General features: G+C 34.1%; 1 protein-coding gene across 1 annotated transcript; it reads left to right on the top strand.

Annotated features, from left to right (window-relative positions):
- The first annotated feature begins 776 nt into the window (after nt 1–776).
- On the top strand, nt 777–14,263 carry LOC120781551. Its single transcript, XM_040113784.1, has 4 exons — nt 777–1,056; nt 13,558–13,727; nt 13,915–14,068; nt 14,130–14,263. The coding sequence occupies exons 1-4, from the start codon at nt 777–779 to the stop codon at nt 14,261–14,263; spliced, it is 738 nt and encodes a 245-aa protein (XP_039969718.1).
- The last annotated feature ends 8,294 nt before the right edge of the window (nt 14,264–22,557 follow it).

The raw sequence follows: 22,557 nt of genomic DNA, 5'->3' as shown, positions 1-22,557 counted from the left end.
ATGTTTGAAAATAGATATATATTTTTAATTGTATTTCGGCTTTGCTGATAAGTATGCATGTTCAATGATATTTGAACATATTGCCGAGGGAAAGAAATGATTATTTAAAATTAGTGGACTGTATATGTTTTCATGATTTTAAGTATTACAAATTTCTTAACTTATCTTATTTAAGAATACGAAAATGTTCAATTTTGAACAAACGATTTTCAAGAGAATATAAATTCAACTTTCTTCTTAATTCAAAACGCATAATTTCACGCAGGACAACGCCTGCATGGTCAGCTAGTTTCCAAAAACCAAGCCGGCAAAAATTAAAATAATAACAATAAGGAACGTAAAGTTTCAACAAAAGGAAAAAAAAGAAACAATGTCAAAAATAAAAACAATAAAACGAAGGAAAAGAGAGTTCCCACAAATCGAGTTAATGGAAAAATTAAAAGTAAGGAACAGAAAGATTCCAAAAATCAAGCCGGAAATAATAACGGCAAAAATTAAAAAACAACAGAGAGTTTTGGCGATCACATTATATTTCAATCAATCGTTCGAGCTTTCAATCTAAACGGACGTGTTTTCATGCGCTCCGTAGAAATTTAAAAAAAAAACAAAAATAAATCAAAATAAACAAATATTAAAAAAAGTGCATTAAGTGCAAGCGTTAGCTAATAACGCCGAAAGTGAAAATCAAAACATAAAAAATTCATAAACTGTTTACAAACAATAAACATAACAAAATAACAAATAATAAGTGGGAAATAAAACAAAAATACAAAAGTATGAGCGCAGCGCAGCCCCACCAACAAGGCCGTAGGCATTCTCTGAATGCCTACTTCAGCTTTGTAGAGCCTGCGAGTTCAGCTCCTACCAACAAACAAGGCAACGGTGAGAAGGATGAGTCATCGCAGCGACCAACTGAGCAGCACCATAAGCAGAGCTTACAAAAAGCAAAAGCAGAAGAGAACGGCAGTCAACAACGGCCAGCAGCAAACGTGATCACACCAACAACTAAGCAGGTACCAGCAAGTACGCAGGCAGCGAAAAACAACATAAAGCAAGGTGAGAATGTACCAATAAAAAAAGGCCAGTCTGTACAAACTGGCATTGACCGCTACATCAACATAAAAAGGAAATTAAGTCCTTCAAAGTCAGCGGTCAATCCCAAGAAATTTCAAGGCGGTACACCAATAAAGAATAAACCGGAAGTTTTAAATGGCAATAGGTTTGCCTTACTAAGCAATGGATCAGACGACGATGCGAAGGGTACCACCACAGTCGTTAATGTCAAACCACCTCCAATATATTTGCGCGAACGTAGCAGTAATGCTCTCGTTGCTGAATTAAGTAAAATTGTAGGTACTAACAATTTCCATATAGTGCCTTTGAAAAAAGGCAATATAGATGAAACAAAAAGTCAGTCCTACACTGAAAAAAGTTTTATGGACATAGATAAATTTTTGTCAAATACAAACAAAAATTATTATTCGTATCAACTGAAGAGCTCTAAGGGCCTAGTTGTTGTAATCAAGGGTATAGAGTCCGCCGTAGACTCTAGTGAAGTCAAAGAAGCATTGGAAGAATGTGGTTTTGGAATTAAAACAGTTGTAAATGTATTTAATAGAAACAAAGAACCACAGCCGATGTTTAAAATTGAATTGTTGCCGAATTCGAATCAACTTAAAAAAAATGAGACCCATCCAATATATAATTTGAAATATTTGCTGCATCGTAGAGTAACTGTGGAAGAACCACATAAAAGAAACGGTCCAGTACAATGTACTAACTGCCAAGAATATGGGCATACTAAATCATACTGCACTCTACGCAGTGTTTGTGTGGTATGTGGTGATTTACATCCCACTTCCAAATGCACCCTTAAGAAAGAAGAATTAAATAAAAAATGCAGCAATTGTGGAGGAAATCACACTGCTAACTACAGAGGTTGCCCTGTATATAAAGAAATCGAAGTTGTCACAGGGCATTCAAGCACGTCGTAACCAAATGTTACAAACAGCCCGTAATGAAGTTATAGCAACCTCAGAAAAAAGTACAAATCCTATTACTTCTAACAATAATAATATGCAAGGGAGCTATGCAAATGTGGTGAAAGGCAACACTGTGCAAATGCAACTGCCGCAAAATCCTCCAAATGGAGGTATTGAAACTATGATCATAAATCTTACACAGTGTATGACACAATTTATGTCTACTATACAAAACATGATCCAAGATTTAATAAAATCACAAAATCAAATGCTGCAAAATTTATTAAGTAAAAAATGAGCTTACTAAATATCTGTATATGGAATGCTAACGGTGTTAACCAACATAAATTAGAGATTATCAAATTTCTGTCTGAAAAGGATATAGATGTAATGCTTATTTCAGAAACTCATCTAACAAATAAAAATAATTTCAATATACCGGGATTTAGACTATATGTTACAAATCATCCGGATGGTAAAGCGCATGGCGGCACGGCAGTGTTGATTAGAAATCGTTTAAACCACTATGCTCTAGAATCTCATGCTACACCACAGTTACAAGCTACAACAATATCAATAAAAAATCGGGGTTGTGACATAAACCTTACGGCTATATACTGTCCACCTCGTTTTAAAATTACAGAAATCGAATTTAAAGACTTTTTTGGAACACTAGGTCAAAGATTTCTAGCAGGTGGAGATTACAACGCAAAACACACGTACTGGGGCTCATGTCTTATTAATCCGAAAGGACGACAGCTGTATCAAACTGTTATAAATAGGCACAATAACCTTGAAATAATATCTCCTGGTAAGCCGACGTATTGGCCTAGTGATCGTAAAAAAATACCAGATTTAATTGATTTCGCTGTAATCAAAAATATAGATAAATCGCTTATAACAGCTGATACATGTACTGATCTATCTTCTGATCACTCTCCTGTACTAATAAAGTTATGTGAACTACCCATATTCGTTAATCCAAAGGTGGGTCTAACTTCTTATAAAACGAATTGGCTAAAATATAAAAAATACGTCAGTAACCACATTATTATTAAGTACAAAATAAATACAGGAAGAGATATTGACGAAAGCATAAGAGAAGTCAATGATATAATAACCAGCGCAGCTGTCTTAGCAACACCAAGCAAAAGCTATAATCCGCTTGGTCTCAGAAAAATCTCTAATAAAGAAATAGAGATACAGATAAATCGCTCCCCCTCCACTCAGCTTCAATTGAAAGCTGCGGTACGTAAATTAAAAAAAGCGCTCAAACGTGAGGAAGAATTGAACACCGAAATGTATATAAAGAAGCTGTGTCCAAATTCAAACAAGTAAATTTCCTTTGGAAAGCCCAAAAGACCATGAAGCCACCAACTGACTCCAACATGCCAAGACGAGGAAAAGGCTAATTGTCTTGCAAATCACCTTGAAAAGGTATTTCAACCCAATTTGCCAAAGAATAATTTTAAGCTGTCAATCATCAAAGAACTTAATCCAAAAAAGGCGCCGGGATATGATAATATTTCCCCAAAAATGCTAATTGAGTTACCAATTATTGCTGTAGAGGTGCTGTCTTTGCTCTTCAATGCAATTCTTAGTTTCGGATACTATCCAATTTCATGGAAAAAGTCGCAGATTATCTTGATAGATAAACCTGGAAAAGACTTAAGACAGCCGTCTTCATACAGACCAATCAGTCTTCTACCCTGTCTTTCAAAAGTATTTGAAAAAGTATTACTATCAAAGATAACTCCTTTCCTTCATGAAAATAATACAATACCAACGCATCAATTCGGTTTTCGTGCGAAACATGGCACAATAGAGCAAGTAAATAGAATTACTAACGAGATAAGAAAAGCATTTAAGCACAGGGAGTACTGTTCAGCAATATTTTTAGATGTAGCTCAGGCGTTTGATAAGGTGTGGCACGAAGGTCTTTTATACAAGATTAAAAAAAATCTACCTTTAGAACTGTATAAAACATTGGAGTCTTATTTAAAAAATAGACGATTTATGGTAAAAGTGGGAGATTTCATATCTGATGAACGACAGATAGGGGCTGGTGTACCCCAGGGCAGTGTCTTAGGCCCAACACTATACACCATATATACAGCAGATCTTCCAATAGCTAACAATGTATTAACTTCAACTTTTGCGGATGACACATCTATAGTGAGCCGTAACAAATGCCACATTTTAGCATCACGAATATTAGCGAAGCATTTAAGTTCTGTCGAAGAGTGGCTAGCGAACTGGCGTATAAACGTGAATGAACAGAAGTGTAAGCATATTACATTTTCGCTAAGACCAAAGATGTGCCCGGCAGTAAAAATAAACAATATATTAGTACCCCAAGCGAACGAAGTAACATATCTTGGTATTCACCTAGATAGAAGGCTCACGTGGAGAAAACACATCTCTAGTAAAATAACATGTATGAAGATTAGAGCTGCAAATTTAAATTGGCTTTTAAATAAAAACTCAAAACTTAGCCTAGACAACAAAGTGCTTTTGTATAATGCGGTCATAAAGCCGATTTGGATGTATGGCATTCAACTGTGGGGTACGACCTGTGCAACCAATATTGATATATTACAAAGGTTTCAATCAAAAATGCTTAGAACAATCACGTGTTCACCATGGTACATGCGTAACGAAAATATCCATAAAGACCTTGGTATCCCTATGGTAAAGAAAGAAGTAGAAGACAGCAGAATTAAATATATATCTAAACTCCGAGATCACCCAAACCCTCTGGCTAATGCTTTGGTACATTCCTGTGATCAAACACGACTTAAAAGAAGAGATATGCCTGCGTACTAAGGAGCAACGTATCACCAAAACAGCTCAATCACTTGCTTGAGCCTGTCTAGTTTTTAATTAGATTTAAGATTTTATAACTTATTGTTAGGCTTTAAGAAAAAGCAGATCCAATAAATAAAATAATTTTGAAACAAAAAAAAAAACATTATATTTAAAAAATATGTTTTGTCTCAAGGACAAAATGGTCCCGAAACATCAGCCAATGATTTTGTTGGAAACATGAACAAAGACTATTCCGTAATGAGCGAAAAAGACTCGGATATGTCAAACACTAACTACTTTTATTTGTTTAAAAATAATAATCAGGTTGAACATCTCTCTCAATATATACCATATATAAAGGAAACAATTGCCTCGCATTCAAGCATTAATACAAGCTTCCCATTCCTGACAAATGTAAAAGCAGAAATAATAATGAAAAGTGAGGATCCGATATGGAGCAGACAATATCCATATCCGTAAATTCGTTCGTTAATGAGGAAATTAACAAAGTGATTAATGAAAATAAGGCCTGGCACCAAAAAAGGAAAGAGATGATGGTTCACCAAAATTTATTTATTATTTTTTCAGAAGACAAAATGCAACACTTAAGAGATCTAGAAACAATTACGGAATTGCTAAAAAAAAGCCAAAATGCGAATTTTAATAGAAAAGTCAAAATAAGGTCACAGGTTTTAAAGGCAAAGAAAAGGATATATTTGGGTTTTTTTGTGGCGACATGAGTAATATAATTTTTTTTAATTTAATGACATATTATTGAACAACTTTTGAAGTATATTAGAAAAAATTTTCAATAAAAAATATTAATAAATAAGCCTGACGGTGAATCTCCAGAAGCGCCTTGAAAAAAGTGGTTTAGCGGTAAACATTATAACTCTGGATTATCTGAAACAAAAAAATTTAAATGCGCTTTAAAGGTGATGTATTTTTCGAGGGAATCAGAAAAAGTTTTTTTTTATATTTTGCAGCACTTGGAAGTATTAGTGTTATAAAGAATACTATTTCCAAAGAAATTTAATACGAATCTATATATTATTCTAAGGCAAGGCGCTTATTTCCAGAGATCTACAAAACATACAGAGACAAATAATACATCAAATTAAAGTGTGCGATCTGAAACTTTGCACAAATTTTACAGATTTTAAATTCATTGAACCACTTTTGATATATTTGCGTTTAAATTTCTTCAATTTTTACATTAAGCTAATATAAGCAGCGCTTCTACAGAAAAGAGCAAATATTTAAGAGAATGAATAATTACAAATGTTTCTGTCTTTTGCTTTCGTTACACACATACCCACATACGCGAAGGCGCAAGTGCGAAATCTAACAACAACAATGTTGTCTGCTCGGCAGTGGTCGGCATTTCATAGCAAAATTTTGCAAACTATCTTTACACGTACGCTTACGCTCTATCGTTCAGTCGTTGTCGAGCCAGCAACGAATTAACATAGCGCAAAACCAAATATGCCCTGCGAGAAATATTTTATGATTCTAAATGCCTTTGGTGTCATGCAATGCCTCTTATGTTCCAAGTCTTTTAAAGATAATAGGGAATATATCCTTAAAAGACATTTTGTTAATTTTCATTATACTCTTAATTATTTATAAAATTTGCTTAATTTTAGTTCCAATTTCTCACTGGGCTACTTTTTTGTCGTGCTCACCAATACAGTGACAGATCCTCTCATGCCGACCACTGCCGCTTGGTAGCAAAATGACAATAAGCATAGATAACTTGATACGAGACTCTTTGGTTCGAGATAGAGCTGTCAAAACTCGCATTTTTTATAACATTTGCCAATGATGCCACTGCTGAAAAATATTAACTTGGGTATTTAATAAATTATACAAAACACTAAATTAAACACTTTGAAAATGCATACATACATATATATGTAAATGCTAAAATGCAAAATCATTAATTAATTTACATAAACATTTATTTTGCCAAAATATGTTCGCACAGTTTCATTTCACACTAATTTCAAAAAATCACAGAAAATACAGGAAAATTAATGCTGAAAAAATAGATGATGACCACTTACAGATAACAGAAACTGGACATAAATATTATAAAGCTCACGTTAGACCTAAGAAGAAATACCAAGACAAGAGTAACCCCAAAATCAAAGCTACAATTAAATAAATATATTTTTTTTTAGATGATTAAATGGATCATAATGATGGCAACACTTACCCCAACATTCAAGACTCAAACTGTAGAACACTACATAAAAGTACTACACATAATAAACACCACAGAATACGAACGAACTATGGAAATAATCAAAACCAACATTGACATCCTAAAGATATCCAGCATCGAATCAAAGAAATTAATAAATACAATAAATAAGAACTTTATGTTATTAAGAGCAAAAATAGAAAACCTTAACCCACATTTCCGAAGGAAACGGGCTCTCTTAAACATTATAGGAAAGGGTCTAAAAATTATTGCAGGTACAATGGACAGTGACGATGAAGAACAAATAACTAAAACTCTTAAATTACTACATACGAACGAAGAAAACTTAACTAACGAAATGAACAAACTAACTTATATAAACAATGTCATGAACTCCCAAATCCAGAATAATACTAACCACATAAACTATCAGCAAAACATTATCGGGGACTACTTAATCAAAGTCAAGAATATTGTAGGGAATAAAATTTGAACCACAGAGGACGAGATAACATTTATAGAGCACATATACCAGATTAACAACGACATCTCACTCCTACGGCATCACGTAGACATAGGACAGATTATTTTCTCCAGGAAACTGGGAATCATCCCCACAGATATTCTCAGCCAAACCGAACTCGAATTAATCACAGACTTCGACAGTTATACTAATATTAAAGTAGCCATAGCACTTCACGAAGGTAACATTATAATAATTCTCTCTATACCACAATATTCGCACGATTCAGGTGACATTTGTACCCATTCTTGACAAAAATAATAAATCCATAAAGGTTAACCACTCTGATGTTCTCCTAGATTTAGAAAGCAATATTTATAGCACATATATTAAAAATAATCTAAAAATACTAAACTTTGAGGAAGCTAATTGCAAAATGCAAACATTAAATACATAAGAGATAAGCGAAATAATTCCTGGAGTACTAATTCTTAAACATTTTAACAGCACAATATCCCATAACTGCAACAAAGCTAAATCAAACATTTCAGGAAATTACTTAATCAAATTCGAAAATTGTGAAATAAACGCGTTAAACAAGACTTTTACAAATGTCAAAATAAAAATACCAGACAAGTTTATTCTACCTAATATCATTACAAAAATTAAAGACAATAGTAATACAACACTTCTTCTTCTTAATTGGCGTAGAAACCGCTTAAGCGATTATAGCCGAGTTAACAACAGCGCGCCAGTCGCTTCTTCTTCTCGCTACGTGGCGCCAATTGGATATTCCAAGCGAAGCCAGGTCCTTCTCCACCTGGTCCTTCCAACGGAGTGGAGGTCTTCCTCTTCCTCTGCTTCCCCCGGCGGGTACTGCGTCGAATATTTTCAGAGCTGGAGTGTTTTCGTCCATCCGGACAACATGACCTAGCCAGCGTAGCCGCTGTCTTTTAATTCGCTGAACTATGTCGATGTCGTCGTATATCTCGTACAGCTCATCGTTCCATCGAATGCGGTATTCGCCGTGGCTAACGCGCAAAGGACCATAAATCTTTCGCAGAACTTTTCTCTCGAAAACTCGCAACGTCGACTCATCCGTTGTTGACATCGTCCAAGACTCTGCACCATACAGCAGGACGGGAATTATGAGTGACTTATAGAGTTTGGTTTTTGTTTGTCGAGAGAGGACTTTGCTTCTCAATTGGAGGATGGAGTCATGTGTAGAAGTTCACGCAAGTGAGGAAAGTTCTCTGATCGCCATTCACTTGGGAGTGGCCAGAAACGATTCTTTTACACATGGCTCAGGCAGCTCACTACTTCCGGTCTTTGACCAAGTATCCTCTGGGTAGCCTAAGAACATCCGTTCGAAGGCGAGCTAAAGTGAGAAGGCGAAACATTCCCTACAAGGGTTGTGCGCTGGGTTTGGGACCCGCCACGTAAAAAACACCCCCAGTGAAGAGCTACAACACTAGCAGACATAAAAATTGAATCTTTATATCTGAAGCAAATAGAATACGAAGAAACACTGAAAAATATACTATATACAGATAAGAACTCAAAAATACTTAGTTTTGGTATAGATATCTCAATTATTATGTCTTTAAGAATACAAAAACATATATTCCAAATGTACAATTAAAAAACGAAACTACTATAAACAACCCGCAGAGATAATATAATTTCGTCGGAGCCTCAAACTAACGGTGGGGGTGTTAAAAAGAATACTATTTCCAAAGAATTTTAATACGAATATTTATTAATTGAGTCTTCCAAAGAATTGTTTGTCCAAGTGCATTTTCGCTAACGAAAATGCAACAGTTAACAAAATGTATAATAACTTTATTATTATTAATTGTATTACTTTGCAAAATGCACAAGACACATTTCCTGAGAATTGTTATATTTATTTTTGAGTTGTTGCAAGAAAGCAAAAAATTAGTATTTAAGAAAGCACGAAATAAAACGGAAGGCTGATTATCGATTAAACCTCCAACCCAGTTGTTTTATTTTTCGTTGTTCATCACTTCGGTGAAAAAAGTTATTAATTTGTTTATAAAATATAGGAAAAAATTAAAAAACCTCCATCTGATTACCTGTTGAGTTATGTGAAGAAATGATGTTCAAATTTTCAAAAGGATCGGTTCAGTAGATTTTGAGTTCTAATGTTCACGAGCTTCAAAAATAACGTTTTCGGGAAAATCGATTTGAAATACCAGACAGGTATGAAAGTCAGGTATCAAGGCCAGTCTTTTAAAACGCTGTAACTCCGTTAGTTTGACTATAATTGACTAAAATTTGTACACAATATTCTCGATATATTGATCGTTAAGAACAAAAAAAAAAAATCTAAAAAAATGCAAAAAAAAAAATTAAAACCTTACCCTCTCTTAATGCAAAGACTAAATATAAAAAATTTGTTGGTAATCCACGTCATAGTATAACCAATGGACAAATAGAAAGAGTCCATTCTACAATAATTGAGATAGCACGATGTCTTGAAGAAGAATACAATTTAGTGAGCGACTAAGAAACTATATTACGAGCAGCTCAACAATATAACTTAACATTACATTCAGTAACCAGTTTCAAACCAACAGGCGTATTTCACAATAAAGTAAAACATGAAAAATTACAAGACATCTTAAAACAAGCAAAAGAAAAGATGCTAACATTCCTCAATAAACACAGAATCAAAAAAGAATATCAAGAATTTTGAAAGCGTTGTATAATATTAATTCTGCTATCATTGGCACATCCCCACAATTGCGCACCATATGACCATCCGGCTTGATTATTTGTTTATAAAGAAGTAATTTGTTGTGTATGGACAGGTTTGACCTTCGCCCAATTAGCCATTTCATTTTCGACAATTTCAGATTAAGTTCACTGCTTTTTGAAGTGAAAACTTCTTATGGCGCGTTGGGCACTTTTGTGGGTGAGCATTTTCAGCCATTTTACACAGATATACTCCGCGTGTATTCTTATAATACACTCAGTCCTTTCCTTCCTTTTTTTACGCGAATTTCTCACTTTAACGCGATTGCTTTTTTTCGTTTTTTGCTTGGTCTTAAACTTGCAGCAGAACGTGCACGAATTTTTCAAAAAGAATTGAGTGTATGCATGTTAAGATATAAAGAACTACATCGGAATTTATTGGGTTTAAAAAGAAGCATTCAAACAAAATTAACTGAGTTTATGGTGCAAACTCAGTCGGAGACGCTAAGTCAATCAGAACATCAATCCATAGTTCTTACTATTGATTCTGATTCAAATTCTAGTGATATCAGTGCCGGCCATCAAAATAAGCGGCTAAAAATAATTTAAACTACGGATGACAGTGATTAAACAGCATTCAACGGTTTTTTTCAATAAATCTACCTATTTTCTACTTTCGTTTTTCGGCATTCGTGTTCTTTCTTTCGTAGTACATAGTTGCATTTGCGTATATTTTTTGAAATTAATATTTTGAAAATATTTAAAAAATTTAATTTCATCTTTTGGTAAGTAATTTGCAAATATGTATACAAATATTCATAATATAATATAAATATTTTAGAAAATGGAGTATGAGGAAAAAATCGAATTAATTAAAGATATTGTGAAATGTATAGAGGAAGCCATACAAATTGATTCAGACGATAGTAAAAAGGATGATATATGTTTGTTTTAATAAATAAAATGTATTTCTTAATTGACAGAGCTAATTAATATATGTGATAGAGTGGCCCAAATACCTATAAGGAAAAAGAAACGACAATGGGTTAAAGTAAAGAGTAGACAATGGGTTAAAGTAAAGTGAAAGAGAATGAGAAAAAAACTCGAGCAGAGTTGCGCAACACAAGTTGCTCGTGTGAAGGTAATGGGCGACAGCAAAAGAGAATCGCCCGAGAATTAGCAACTAAAGTTGCCGCATGTAATCGCAAACATACAGAAAAACGATGCATTAACAAAGCTAAGCTTCGTGTGTATACGAAGCAATGACATTTCTTTTATATTTTTTTGTCACATCATTTCATTCGCCACGTGTTTGCCAAGAAGGAAGCTGCTCTTTTTGATAATTAAATTATATATTAAATATAGCGTGTCAAATTTGGAAAGTGGAAGTGAGGAGTACCTTTAAATAATAAAATATAAATAATATTGATAAAATAAAGGTAAAAAGGTAAAAATGATAAGTAAAAGGCATTTGCGAAGGTTGAAAAAAAATGAAAGAGAGAAATTCAAAGAAAAATGTCGGCTCGGTGTAAGTGAATACAAGAAACAGGAACAAATTGAAGTGCGTAAAATTGCTAAAATACAAGAAGTGGAGGTAGAAGGAGACACAGACATGGACGTAGAAAACGTTGACACTGACTTTGTTGAAAATCCCACGGGCTCAAATTTAAATGACAAACTTAAAGAGTGGTATTTAAGATATAAGCCAAAGCGGAATTGTGCAATACATTTAATTAAAATTTTGAGGGAGGAACGTTTAAGAATAAGTCCATTTTATAAGTTTATATCTAATTCAGCGCCAGATATAGTGCAACTCGCGGGCGAATTATATCTCCATATAGGATTAAATCAACAGCTTCAAAAAATATCCAAAGTTATTCAGCTTTCCGGTCCGTTAGTGATTGATATTAATATTGACGGACCTTCCCTATTTAAAAGTTCTAAGTCACAATTGTGGCCAATTTTAGGTAGGCTAACTAATTTAGGAAATATCTTTGTATTTCTTATAGGTGTATTTTTGGGCAAAAGCAAGCCAAATAACTCTGCAGAATTTTTAAGCAGTTTTACCTCAGAATTTGCGATGTTAAAGGAAAGTGGATGTGAGGTGGCTGGCAGGAACTTGCAGGTTCAAATTGGGTCAATAGTTTGTGATGCTCCAGCAAGAGCATTTGTAAGTGGAATCCCTGGGCACACATCGGCTCATTTATGTTCAAAATGTGATCAGGTAGCCAAAAAAAATGATTGCGTTTTAACCTATAGCACCAAATTGGGTCGGCTAATTACAAATGAAGATTTTTCAGCTAGAAAATACCCAACTCACCATGAAGGTCAATATTTACAAGAGAAGTCAGCTTTTGAAAAACTTGGGGTATCCATGGTTACACAGGTTCCTTGGACTGCATGCACCTTGTAGAATTGGGAGTCATGAGAAAATTCCTAACTAGATTAGTAAATAACAAAGTGTCTGCCAAAATATCGAAAGCAAACAAAAAAAACATATCCGAAAAATTAATAGCAATGCGAAAACATGTTCCGAATGACTTTGCGCGCAAGCCCAGATCGTTAGAAGAATTGGAAATCCACTGAGTTTAGGCAATTTTTGTTGTACACTGGGCTTGTTGCTCTAAGAAATGAGGTAGATGACGACATATACTACGAGTTTTTGCTTTTACATTGCTCATACAGAATGATCTGTTGTCCAAAACTTCGCAACGCAAATTTGGAAACTTCTCAACTGATGTTAAATTTATTTGTTGAGAACTTTCCAATTATCTTTGGCGAAAATAGTGTGTCATACAACGTACACAGTTTATTGCACTTAAAGGAGGCGGTTGCGCAGGTTGGGGATCCAATCGCGGACTCTGCATATGCTTTCGAAAATTATTTGCAAACCCTCAAACGACCTATCCGAAAACCAACGAAAATTCTCGAACAAATACACAGGAAAATTATGGAAGATGAATTCGTTGCTCCTTTAAATAAAAATAAACCAGAACTGTTGGGAAAAAAATATTTATTTCAAGGCTGCATGTTAAATACAAAAGGCCCTGACAATTACTGTTACGTGAAAAACAATACGCCCGTACTCATCCGTTCGTTTACACCAGGTGTAGAAGGCACAATAATAGGTCGCAGATTAAAAAATCTTAGATCCTTTTTTGAAGAACATATTAATTCAACAACTTTGGGAATATATTTAGTTGACAGGGAGCCATCAGAAGCGAAAGAGTCGTTTTCATTTTTAGACCTTGAATGCAAAGCTGTTGGGGTGCCTTATCGAGACGATTTATTGATACTGCCGATGTTGCATTACTTTAATTAATGTTTAGTTAAAACTTTTGTTTTTACCTTTTTATTATAAATTTTGAAAATTATTTAAGGTCAACTGCAAATAGCAATTGAAGCACTGGCCGATCAAAAAGTTGTCCTAAATCAACTTTTGCAACAGCGTGCAGAGGAGCTGCCTATCCAGTCCAAATTCCCCATAAAGAACGAAGAGCAGCTAATCAGTTTAAATGACCAGCTTAACAGCGAAAACAAAAACACTTATGTAAGTTTTAGAAATATTATTAAGTTTTGTTGATATTTAGCGCGGCCCTTCTTTTTCGAATAATTTTTTTTTTTAACTGCAAGAAAAATCTTCGAAAAAATTATCACAAGTACGTAAAAAACAAATTAATTCGAAAAATAAGGGACACGCTATTGAACATGCTTCATAGTATTTTATTTTTTCACAGGTTAAAGCTATGAGATCGCTGCTGCAACCTACCGGCGTTTTGAAGAATTTACGAAATATTTTGAGCGATGAAATAGCAATGGCATTCAATGTCGATGGAGTGCAGGGCAAAAAGTCCTTAAAATCCCTTCAAAACTTTTATAACGCACTACTGGGTATTATATTTCTTGTTTTATAAAAAAAAATTGGCACTTAGTAAGTTTTTTTCTTATTTAGACTCCATTCCGTTAAATGATGGGAATGGTACTGCAGACGAAAAACTGCGTAAAGCAATACAGTTGCAAAAAAAACGCATTTTTAAAAGCGCTTGCATGTCCACAGACAAGTCACAGCATCAACAGACACAATAGTCAATTCGACTTAAAATTTCAACTTTCTGCTTTTACAAACAAAATAAAAATAAAATGAAATGATTAAAATTAAAAGAAAGATGCGTGTTTTTATAAATCAGAACTACTGGCGAATTTTATAGCGATTTGGGATTATCGAAATGGGTGGTTACCTGGGAGTAGCGACGTAGGTACTTACAGGTAATGCAGAGGGTGACGATAGACTCTCTCTTAGGACATCTCCTTGTTAAATTCGCCTCTCGAAAGCAAGCGAAGTAGATTATGGTGGAAGTACTGGTGTTTACCGATAAGTAGCGAATTCGGTACTTCTGTACTAGTACAGCGTACTGGCGGGATACAACATATATGTACATACATTATAATACAATGTTGTGAGGCTTTGTTGTCACTCATTAATATCATTTTTATACTCTCGCAACAAAGTTGCTAAGGAGAGTATTATAGTTTTGTTCACATAACGGTTGTTTGTAAGTCCTAAAACTAAAAGAGTTATATTAGAAGTAAGATATAGGGTTATATATACCAAAGTGATCAGGGTGACGAGTAGAGTTGAAATCCGGATGTCTGTCTGTCCGTCCGTCTGTCCGTCCGTCCGTGCAAGCTGCAACTTGAGTGAAAATTGAAATATCATGATGAAATTTGTTACACGTATTTCTTGGCTCCATAAGAAGGTTAAGTTCGAAGATGGGCAAAATCGGCTCACTGCCACGCCCACAAAATGGCGAAAACCGAAAACCTATAAAATGTCATAACTAAGCCATAAATAAAGATATTAAAGTGAAATTTGGCATAAAGGATCGCATTAGGGAGGGGCATATTTGGACGTATTTTTTTTGGAAAAGTGGGCGTGGCGCCGCCCCCTACTAAGTTTTTTGTACATATCCCGGAAACTACTATAGCTATGTCAACCAAACTCTATAGAGTCGTTTCCTTCAGACATTTCCATATACAGTTCAAAAATGGAAGAAATCGGATAATAACCACGCCCACCTCCCATACAAAGGTTATGTTGAAAATCACTAAAAGTGCGTTAACGACTAACAAAAAACGTCAGAAGCACTAAATTTTACGGAAGAAATGGCAGAAGGAAGCTGCACCCAGGCTTTTTTTTTAAATTGAAATGGGCGTGGCGTCGCCCACTTATGGACCAAAAACCATATCTCAAGAACTACTAGACCGATTTCAATGAAATTCGGTACATAATATTTTCTAAACACCCTGATGACATGTACGAAATATGGGTGCAATCGGTTAACAACCACGCCTTCTTCTAATATAACGCGATTTTGAATTCCATCTGATGCCTTCTCTGTATAATACATATATATGTACATTAGGAACCAATGATGATAGCGGAATAAAACTTTACACAAATACGGCATTTGAAAAATATGTAAATGACGGATAATGAAATCTCGATTATCACTTTATCATGCGAGAGTATAAAATGTTCGGTGACACCCGAACTTAGCCCTTCCTTACTTGTTTTTAAATAAAATTGGACTAATTTTCAAATAACTCAACGTAACTTTTAAACTTAATAAAAACAGAGCAGTGCAAATTGAATTACAAAGTAAAAATTGTGAAGCAACCTTCTCATCCTACGTGACCACTGCGGAATAGTTTACAAACATGCCAACACTTTTCAAACCAATCAAATTAAGTTAACTGATAACAAGCGTAGGCGTAAAATTATTTACGCACATAGTTTACTTTCCGGCTGAGAGCAGTGCATTGACCAACACTATAATGAGTTCTTTTGAAATGCAATGAGGTGGAAATTTCACAGACTTGGCAAAAAAGAAAAAAGAGAACAAAAATAAATAAACTGAGAGATAATCCTAATAAAGTGTTAAGAAAAAAAGCATTAAACGCAACTAAAAGCTTAGCAACAAATAACGAAGCGTTGGAGCGGCGTCCAACTAAGGCGAAACATGCTAAAAAAAGAAATCCTTTTATCCCTTGCAAAATGCTGGCTATACGAAAGGCGTTGAGAGCCATAGTTAACCCTGGTGGCTGGCTGTCAGCCTGATTGGCTGTCATAGCGGCCTTCAACGCTAGAGTTCTATTAAACACAACACACACACAAGAGCAAATAAAAACGCTGTGCTTACGACTGTGTGTTGGTATGTGTGTGTGATATACGCTATTCTATTTCATTTCAGCGCTAAGTTGGCAGTGAATTTAAAAATAGCGCACAAGAGCGGCGTGTATGCATGTGAGTGGTGGAAGTGTGTAGATGTTAAAAGGAGCAGCAGCGAGTTGTATGGTGATAAATTTGTCTGCTTAGGAAAATAACTTGGTTATGTGCGAAGTGACAACACACATGCATACATATCTACAAGTTTCTAAAAATACCAACAAACTTATGAGCTTATGTGTAACGGAAGCACACCCATTTATGTGTGTATACATATGTATGTCTGAGCGAGTATGTGCGTTTTGTGAAAAGGACATTTAAAATTATGCGAGCATAAATAAACAGGAAAGCACGCAGACAGCCATTTGACCTTAGATGAATTTCAAAACAATACACGAATAAATTTGAAATGACTAAAGCAGACATAATTCGTTGGAAAATTTAATTATAAAATAAATTCTTTGATGGCACATTTGTTTGTACCTGTGTCAAGTGCAAATATCATAGGTGAAAATTTCAAAGTAGTTTATTTTCAATTTAAATGTAAGTTATTTTAAAGGATATTATTAGATAGAAGATACAACTTAGATCCATCTCTTTGTGCTTTTTATGAAAACAATAACATAGCTAACTTTGTTAAAATGAACAGAAGACAGTTTCTTTGTCATTTAAAGAGTCTATTAGATTTATGTCAGTTGTTTGTTCGATTCGCCACTCTCAACTTCTGGCGTATTGATGACAAAGTAACTCTTTTAGCGCCACTTCAAGAGCATTTACGACGATCTCATCGAGAGCATATGACCTTCAGTTTGTATTGATGGCGTAAATCCTCTTTTAACCTATTTACCTCTCTTTCTATACCATCAAGACTCACTCTAGACAGCAAACTCAACAGTGCGGACACTTCACAGTACTGTTTGACGCTGTATAATACGAGACATTTTTGCAACCGTATTTGAAAGTAAGAATTCACTAAGGGGCAGTCGAAAATGTAGTTTTCGGTCGGTGATCAAGACCAGAAAAAAAGCGAAGGCCGTATCATCGGCAGAAGAAGTGATGACCACACTTTTGTGGGCTCCACAAGGTGTGATCTATATCGACCGCCCTCGTATCTAAAACGATAACAAGCGTAATCAGAAGTTCTGATCAGAATGCCGTTGTACATATCAGAGACTAAAGAATGTTGAAATAGTGGGCTTCTACTCAGAAGAATGCGAAGGCTGTCCTATTGACGGGAAAAGTAATGAACGCCGTTTTCTGTGATTCATAAAGTGTTATCTACATCGACTAGATAGAGAAAGGCAAAACGTGCGACTTCTTTTTGCTTTCAAACTTACTTTCGTAGGTAAAAATGTAAGTGAAATAAGCAGGTTGTCGACTCCACAGAGGTCTACTTTGAAGATATCCAGAAAATGTATTTTTCACGGTTAAAAAAGTTGAAACTTTGTTGGGTCCAGTATGTATATCGCAGCATCTTGCTCGCCACACAGAAATTACACACTCGAGGCGCCTCCGTAAATTTCTTCAAACATGAAGAATATCTAATGTATAATAAAAAAAAAAAATTTGAGAAGACTCTTCAAATATATAAGAATAAAACCTAAAAGTTTTATTTCAATCAGACATATCTTTCCTTTCCTTTCCAAAAAAATCCTTGAAAATATAGATTTTTTGACGCCTCTAAAGCAGGCTCCCGCCTTAAGACATTTTAAGGAGCGAAATCAAATTCTTAGCAAGGCAAAATCAACATTAGTGCGATTAAGCGTTTCGAAATAACATTTTATATTATACTGTTATTTATCGATTAATCGAAAATTCGACTATTACATTTGCTGAAATTAAATTCTTGGTGCGCAAAATCAATAATAATTACATTAGTCCTTTCGAAAATATAATCTCTTAATTTATCGAATAATCTAAAAGTCTATTGACCGATTTTCTAGAATAATCGAAATAAGTTTTGAAATCAAAAATTCTCATAGTTTGAATAATCTTTTTAATATAGCTTAAAATAAACAATTTATCAATGAGAATATTTTATTTTATAAAATAATTAAAGAGTGGAGTGTTCGATTTTCTGAAATAAGCGAAATAAGTATTGTTTAAAGTATAAAGTTTAAATTAATCGATCTATCAAGATATTTTAATTATAGATGAAACGAAATGAATTGGTAGATTAATCGAAAAGTCGATTGTTCGATTTTCTGGAATAATTGAATAAATGTCGAAATCTTTTTTAATAAAGTTTTAACTAATCGATTTATCTATAACAATATTTTAATTTATAAATTAATGGAAAAGTCGATTGTTCGATTTTCTGAAATAATTGAAATCAAATTTTCTAATCATTCGAAAAATCCTTTTCAATAAAGTTTAAATTAATCGATTTATCAAATTATCAGATTTGGTTTGCTGTAATAACCGAACACTGATTTATTTTTCAAACACTGATTTCTCACTCATTCAATTTGGGTAGTCATAAATGTTGCAATATATTTAATAATTTTTCAAAAAAAAAAAACCTTAAAAGTGCCCTTTGAAAAAGAAAGCGTTGAAAAAAACTGTACGTAAAGCCATTAAATAGGGGTATACAACAATGTACGCAACAAAAAATAACCTTTAGCGATTAATGGACTTTCCCGTTTTATTATTAAATTTCCTGCACAGCTTTGTATCGTGAACGAATTTAATGTAGGTGCAAAAAAGTATTTCCTACAACGTTTTACAGCTTTTTGCCAATCACAAGAGAGATATGGCATTGCAGAGAAGCCTGCAATTACATACAGCCACACAAGCGAAGGCAATGGATTGCGACAATGTCCTACTTAGAAGCGATATTGACCATACCAACAGGATATGATTGTTCCCTTTTAACATCATCATAAAAAAGTGAATTACCGACATCCATTTGTGCGACCGCACGTATTTGCTTTTGCACTTTGTTCGCATTGGAAAGCACGTACTGCTCAATACAGTGCGCTCACAATCTACATATTGCTAGTATTTGACCACATTTTCTTGTTTTTTGCACCCCGACACGCTGCAGGGTTGGGTAAGGCAAATTCATCGTCTCTCCCCGGTCTCCAAAGCTTTGATGCTAAGTGTTCGACTTTTTACATTACTTATTCGTTTTTATTTTATTTCTTTTAAATATTTCCTATGACCTTTTTTGAGCGAGGATCTACAAAGTGTTAGCTGGAAATTGCGTGCGTCTGTTTGTTTGTTTGTGCGAAATTGATGGTAAATGAAATTATGCATGACAAAGCAGTAAAGCAAAGTAGTGTACCATATAAGAAATCGGTGGTCGGCAGCCGCCATAACAGGAAGTTGCAACACTGTTAATGTAATGTGCGCATAAAAGCGTATGAAATGCGGAAAATGTTGATGAAAATGAAAAATGAACTAAAAAAGTTGCGTTGATTTCACATAGCAATGTGTTGAGGTCAAACGGCAAATAAAAGAAGATTTTTAAATTACAACTCGTGTTGGACTGTTTATGTTGAACAGGCGCCTAAAGTGGCAGCCAAAGTAACGTAAAGGAAGTGGTTGAGTAGTGGAAAGGGTAGGCGAAAGCAGCATCCTGTTGCTCAGATAATAAGATGATTTCGGTGGAGAGTAAGGTTGTAGCGAAGTGTTTTGTAAAAGCTTTCGTTCTTGGTGTTGTTGATCGCAATTATTTTAAGGAATTTATAAATAAGCCAATATGAATTACAAGGCAAAATTGAGTATGAGTAAAAGTGAAAAGCACAGTTGCGTGTAGCAGAGAAAACAGGTAATCATCTTCGATATGAGTTCTAAAATATAGTATATATAAATTAACTATTGGAGCGGCAAGGCCAAAAGAATAATGATTATAGAAGCATGGCTGAAATTTCGGCGAAAATGCAAGTCGAGCTTTATATAACGTACCTCAATGAGCAGAGCATGAGTAGATTCAGAGCGCGTTACCAGCTACGTCACTCAGATTCATTTGAAAATGTATAGCTAAATAGCGGGGAAAGAATGGATAACAACAGACTGCGTCATAATATGATTCATACTCCTAATTTATATTAATAATTAACTTTTGTTGTGTTCAGAATTCGTCCGGCAGAAATGTTAGTGTATTAAGGACGTTACATATATACGAGGGCTGCTATAAATACATATTCTGGCCTAGGGTTGCCAGGTGCAATCTGACATTTCCATTGGAAAGTTTGACATTTTTTAGCATAACATCACTCAGAACGTTTTGTCATTTAATCGTGAATTGTTTTATTTACAGGGAATTAAAAAATTCATCTCGGCCAAAAAATGGAATTAACTCGTTAACATTTTCGTGCGATCATTTTTCACAACTTTCGACGTGGATTATCACGACAAGAGTGCATCGATGAACTAAAATCTTTGTATGGCTATGAAGCACCATCCTATGACACTGTGAAAAACTGGTACAACGAATTCAATCGTGGCCGACGCTCGCTCAAAGACGAATACCGTGAAGGTCGTCAAAAAACAGCCGTTGTGCCAGAAAACATCGATGCCGTACGTAAACTGATAATGCAAGACCGTCATGTAACATACTTACCTTCAGATAGAGGCATGCCTATGCATTCTCAAAAAAAGGCTCGAGTGGATTGGTGTAAAGAAATACTGAAAAAATACGATCGCGGTGCTTCAAAAGACGTTTATAAGATCGTCACAGGTGACGAATCATGGATCTATGCGTATGAGCCCGAAACAAAACAGCAATCGACAAAAAAAGAAATAAAAAAAAACAAAAAATAAATAAAAAAAAAAAAAAAAAAAATTCATTAAAAAAATTAATAATAAAAAAATAATAAAAAAAATAAAAAAAAATAAAAAAATAATAAAAAAAAAAAAAAATAAATAAAAAAATAATAAAAAAATAAAAAAATAATAAAAAGAACCATTTTCGTTGATAAATATGCCTATTTACATTATTAGGCCAGAAATATATATAGCAACCTACGTATATCTACTTTGAAGACCTCAATAAAACGTAAAAGTTGGAGCATTGTAAGGTTAAGTGTATGGATGTAAAAGAATATTATCTTCAAAATTTTTTCGTAATTTTTTCAAAATTTTCTCTGTTTTTCTGGGCTATTTTTGTGATTGGGACGATTTCATATTATAGAGTGAAATTAAAATTTCAGCGAGCAGAATCAATAAAATAAATTCGATTGAACAATTAATTGATTGACTAATCGAAGAGTAGATGAAATTTAATTATTTGCAAGATAAATTAGTAATTGTTCGAATAATCGTTAAAAAACTATTTTAATAGCATTTTTATAATGAAATTAATCGTTTTTAAAAATTGCGAAAATGTGAAAATTTGGTTTGCTGTAGATTGTACATATGTATGTACTCATATTAATTTATAACTGAGTGATATTCATCTTTACCCAGAAATCTTATCGATACTCATATTAAAATTGATACTCTTACTCTTATTCATAATGTATTTATACCCCTACTCCTACTCTTCTTCATATGAATTTTCACACAGTACACCAAATGTATTTCTGTTAATAAAGTTGCAGGATGCTACAATGTAAATATTTAAGATGTGCTGGGACATAAGTACTTCTATAAAATTGTACTCGTGTTACTCACAGGCTAATATTCAGTGTTTATGAGCAAAGTACTTAATATTGTGAAATAATATGACAATATTACAGTTGCACAAATTGAGTCCACTTTATGGCGCATTCGAACACACAAGAATGAGAAACTGCCCAGGAACAAACAGAATACACTTTTTATACGAAATACCAGTATTTAACCGATTAAAATTGGATCAGTTGAGAGCAACACTTAATTTTATGGTGTGATGAATATGCTTGTAGAAAAGTGAGAAGCAACGAGACGCGGTAGAACTAATAAAAAAAGTTCTTGTACTTTTTATTTTAATTAGATAAATGACAATCATCTTTAGAAATTTTATTGCATCACGATCGCAGGTTATTTCATGCGAGCTCCTATTGCGAAGGAAAATTAAAATTTTACTTAAAAAATTAAAATTGTATACCTCCTTGAAATTGTTAAAAACCACATAACCTACATGGTCCAGTTATTGATGGCTAAGAAAACATCTAAGTGGAGTGAGGCATATTTGGATAAATTGAACTGTGCCCAAAAAATTAAGGTG

The sequence above is a fragment of the Bactrocera tryoni genome, unplaced genomic scaffold (genome assembly GCF_016617805.1).
Source record: "Bactrocera tryoni isolate S06 unplaced genomic scaffold, CSIRO_BtryS06_freeze2 scaffold_7, whole genome shotgun sequence".
Classification (NCBI taxonomy): Eukaryota; Metazoa; Arthropoda; class Insecta; order Diptera; family Tephritidae; genus Bactrocera; species Bactrocera tryoni.
This window is presented reverse-complemented; position numbering and strand designations above follow the sequence as displayed.

Bases quoted from the DNA above. Each gene is read 5' to 3' on its own strand.
- LOC120781551 (XM_040113784.1), top strand. From the start codon at position 777: ATGAGCGCAGCGCAGCCCCACCAACAAGGCCGTAGGCATTCTCTGAAT. The intron at 1,057-13,557 runs GTGAGAATGTAC...AAATTATTTAAG, and splicing joins GAAAAACAACATAAAGCAAG to GTCAACTGCAAATAGCAATT. The intron at 14,069-14,129 runs GTATTATATTTC...TTTCTTATTTAG, and splicing joins CTTTTATAACGCACTACTGG to ACTCCATTCCGTTAAATGAT.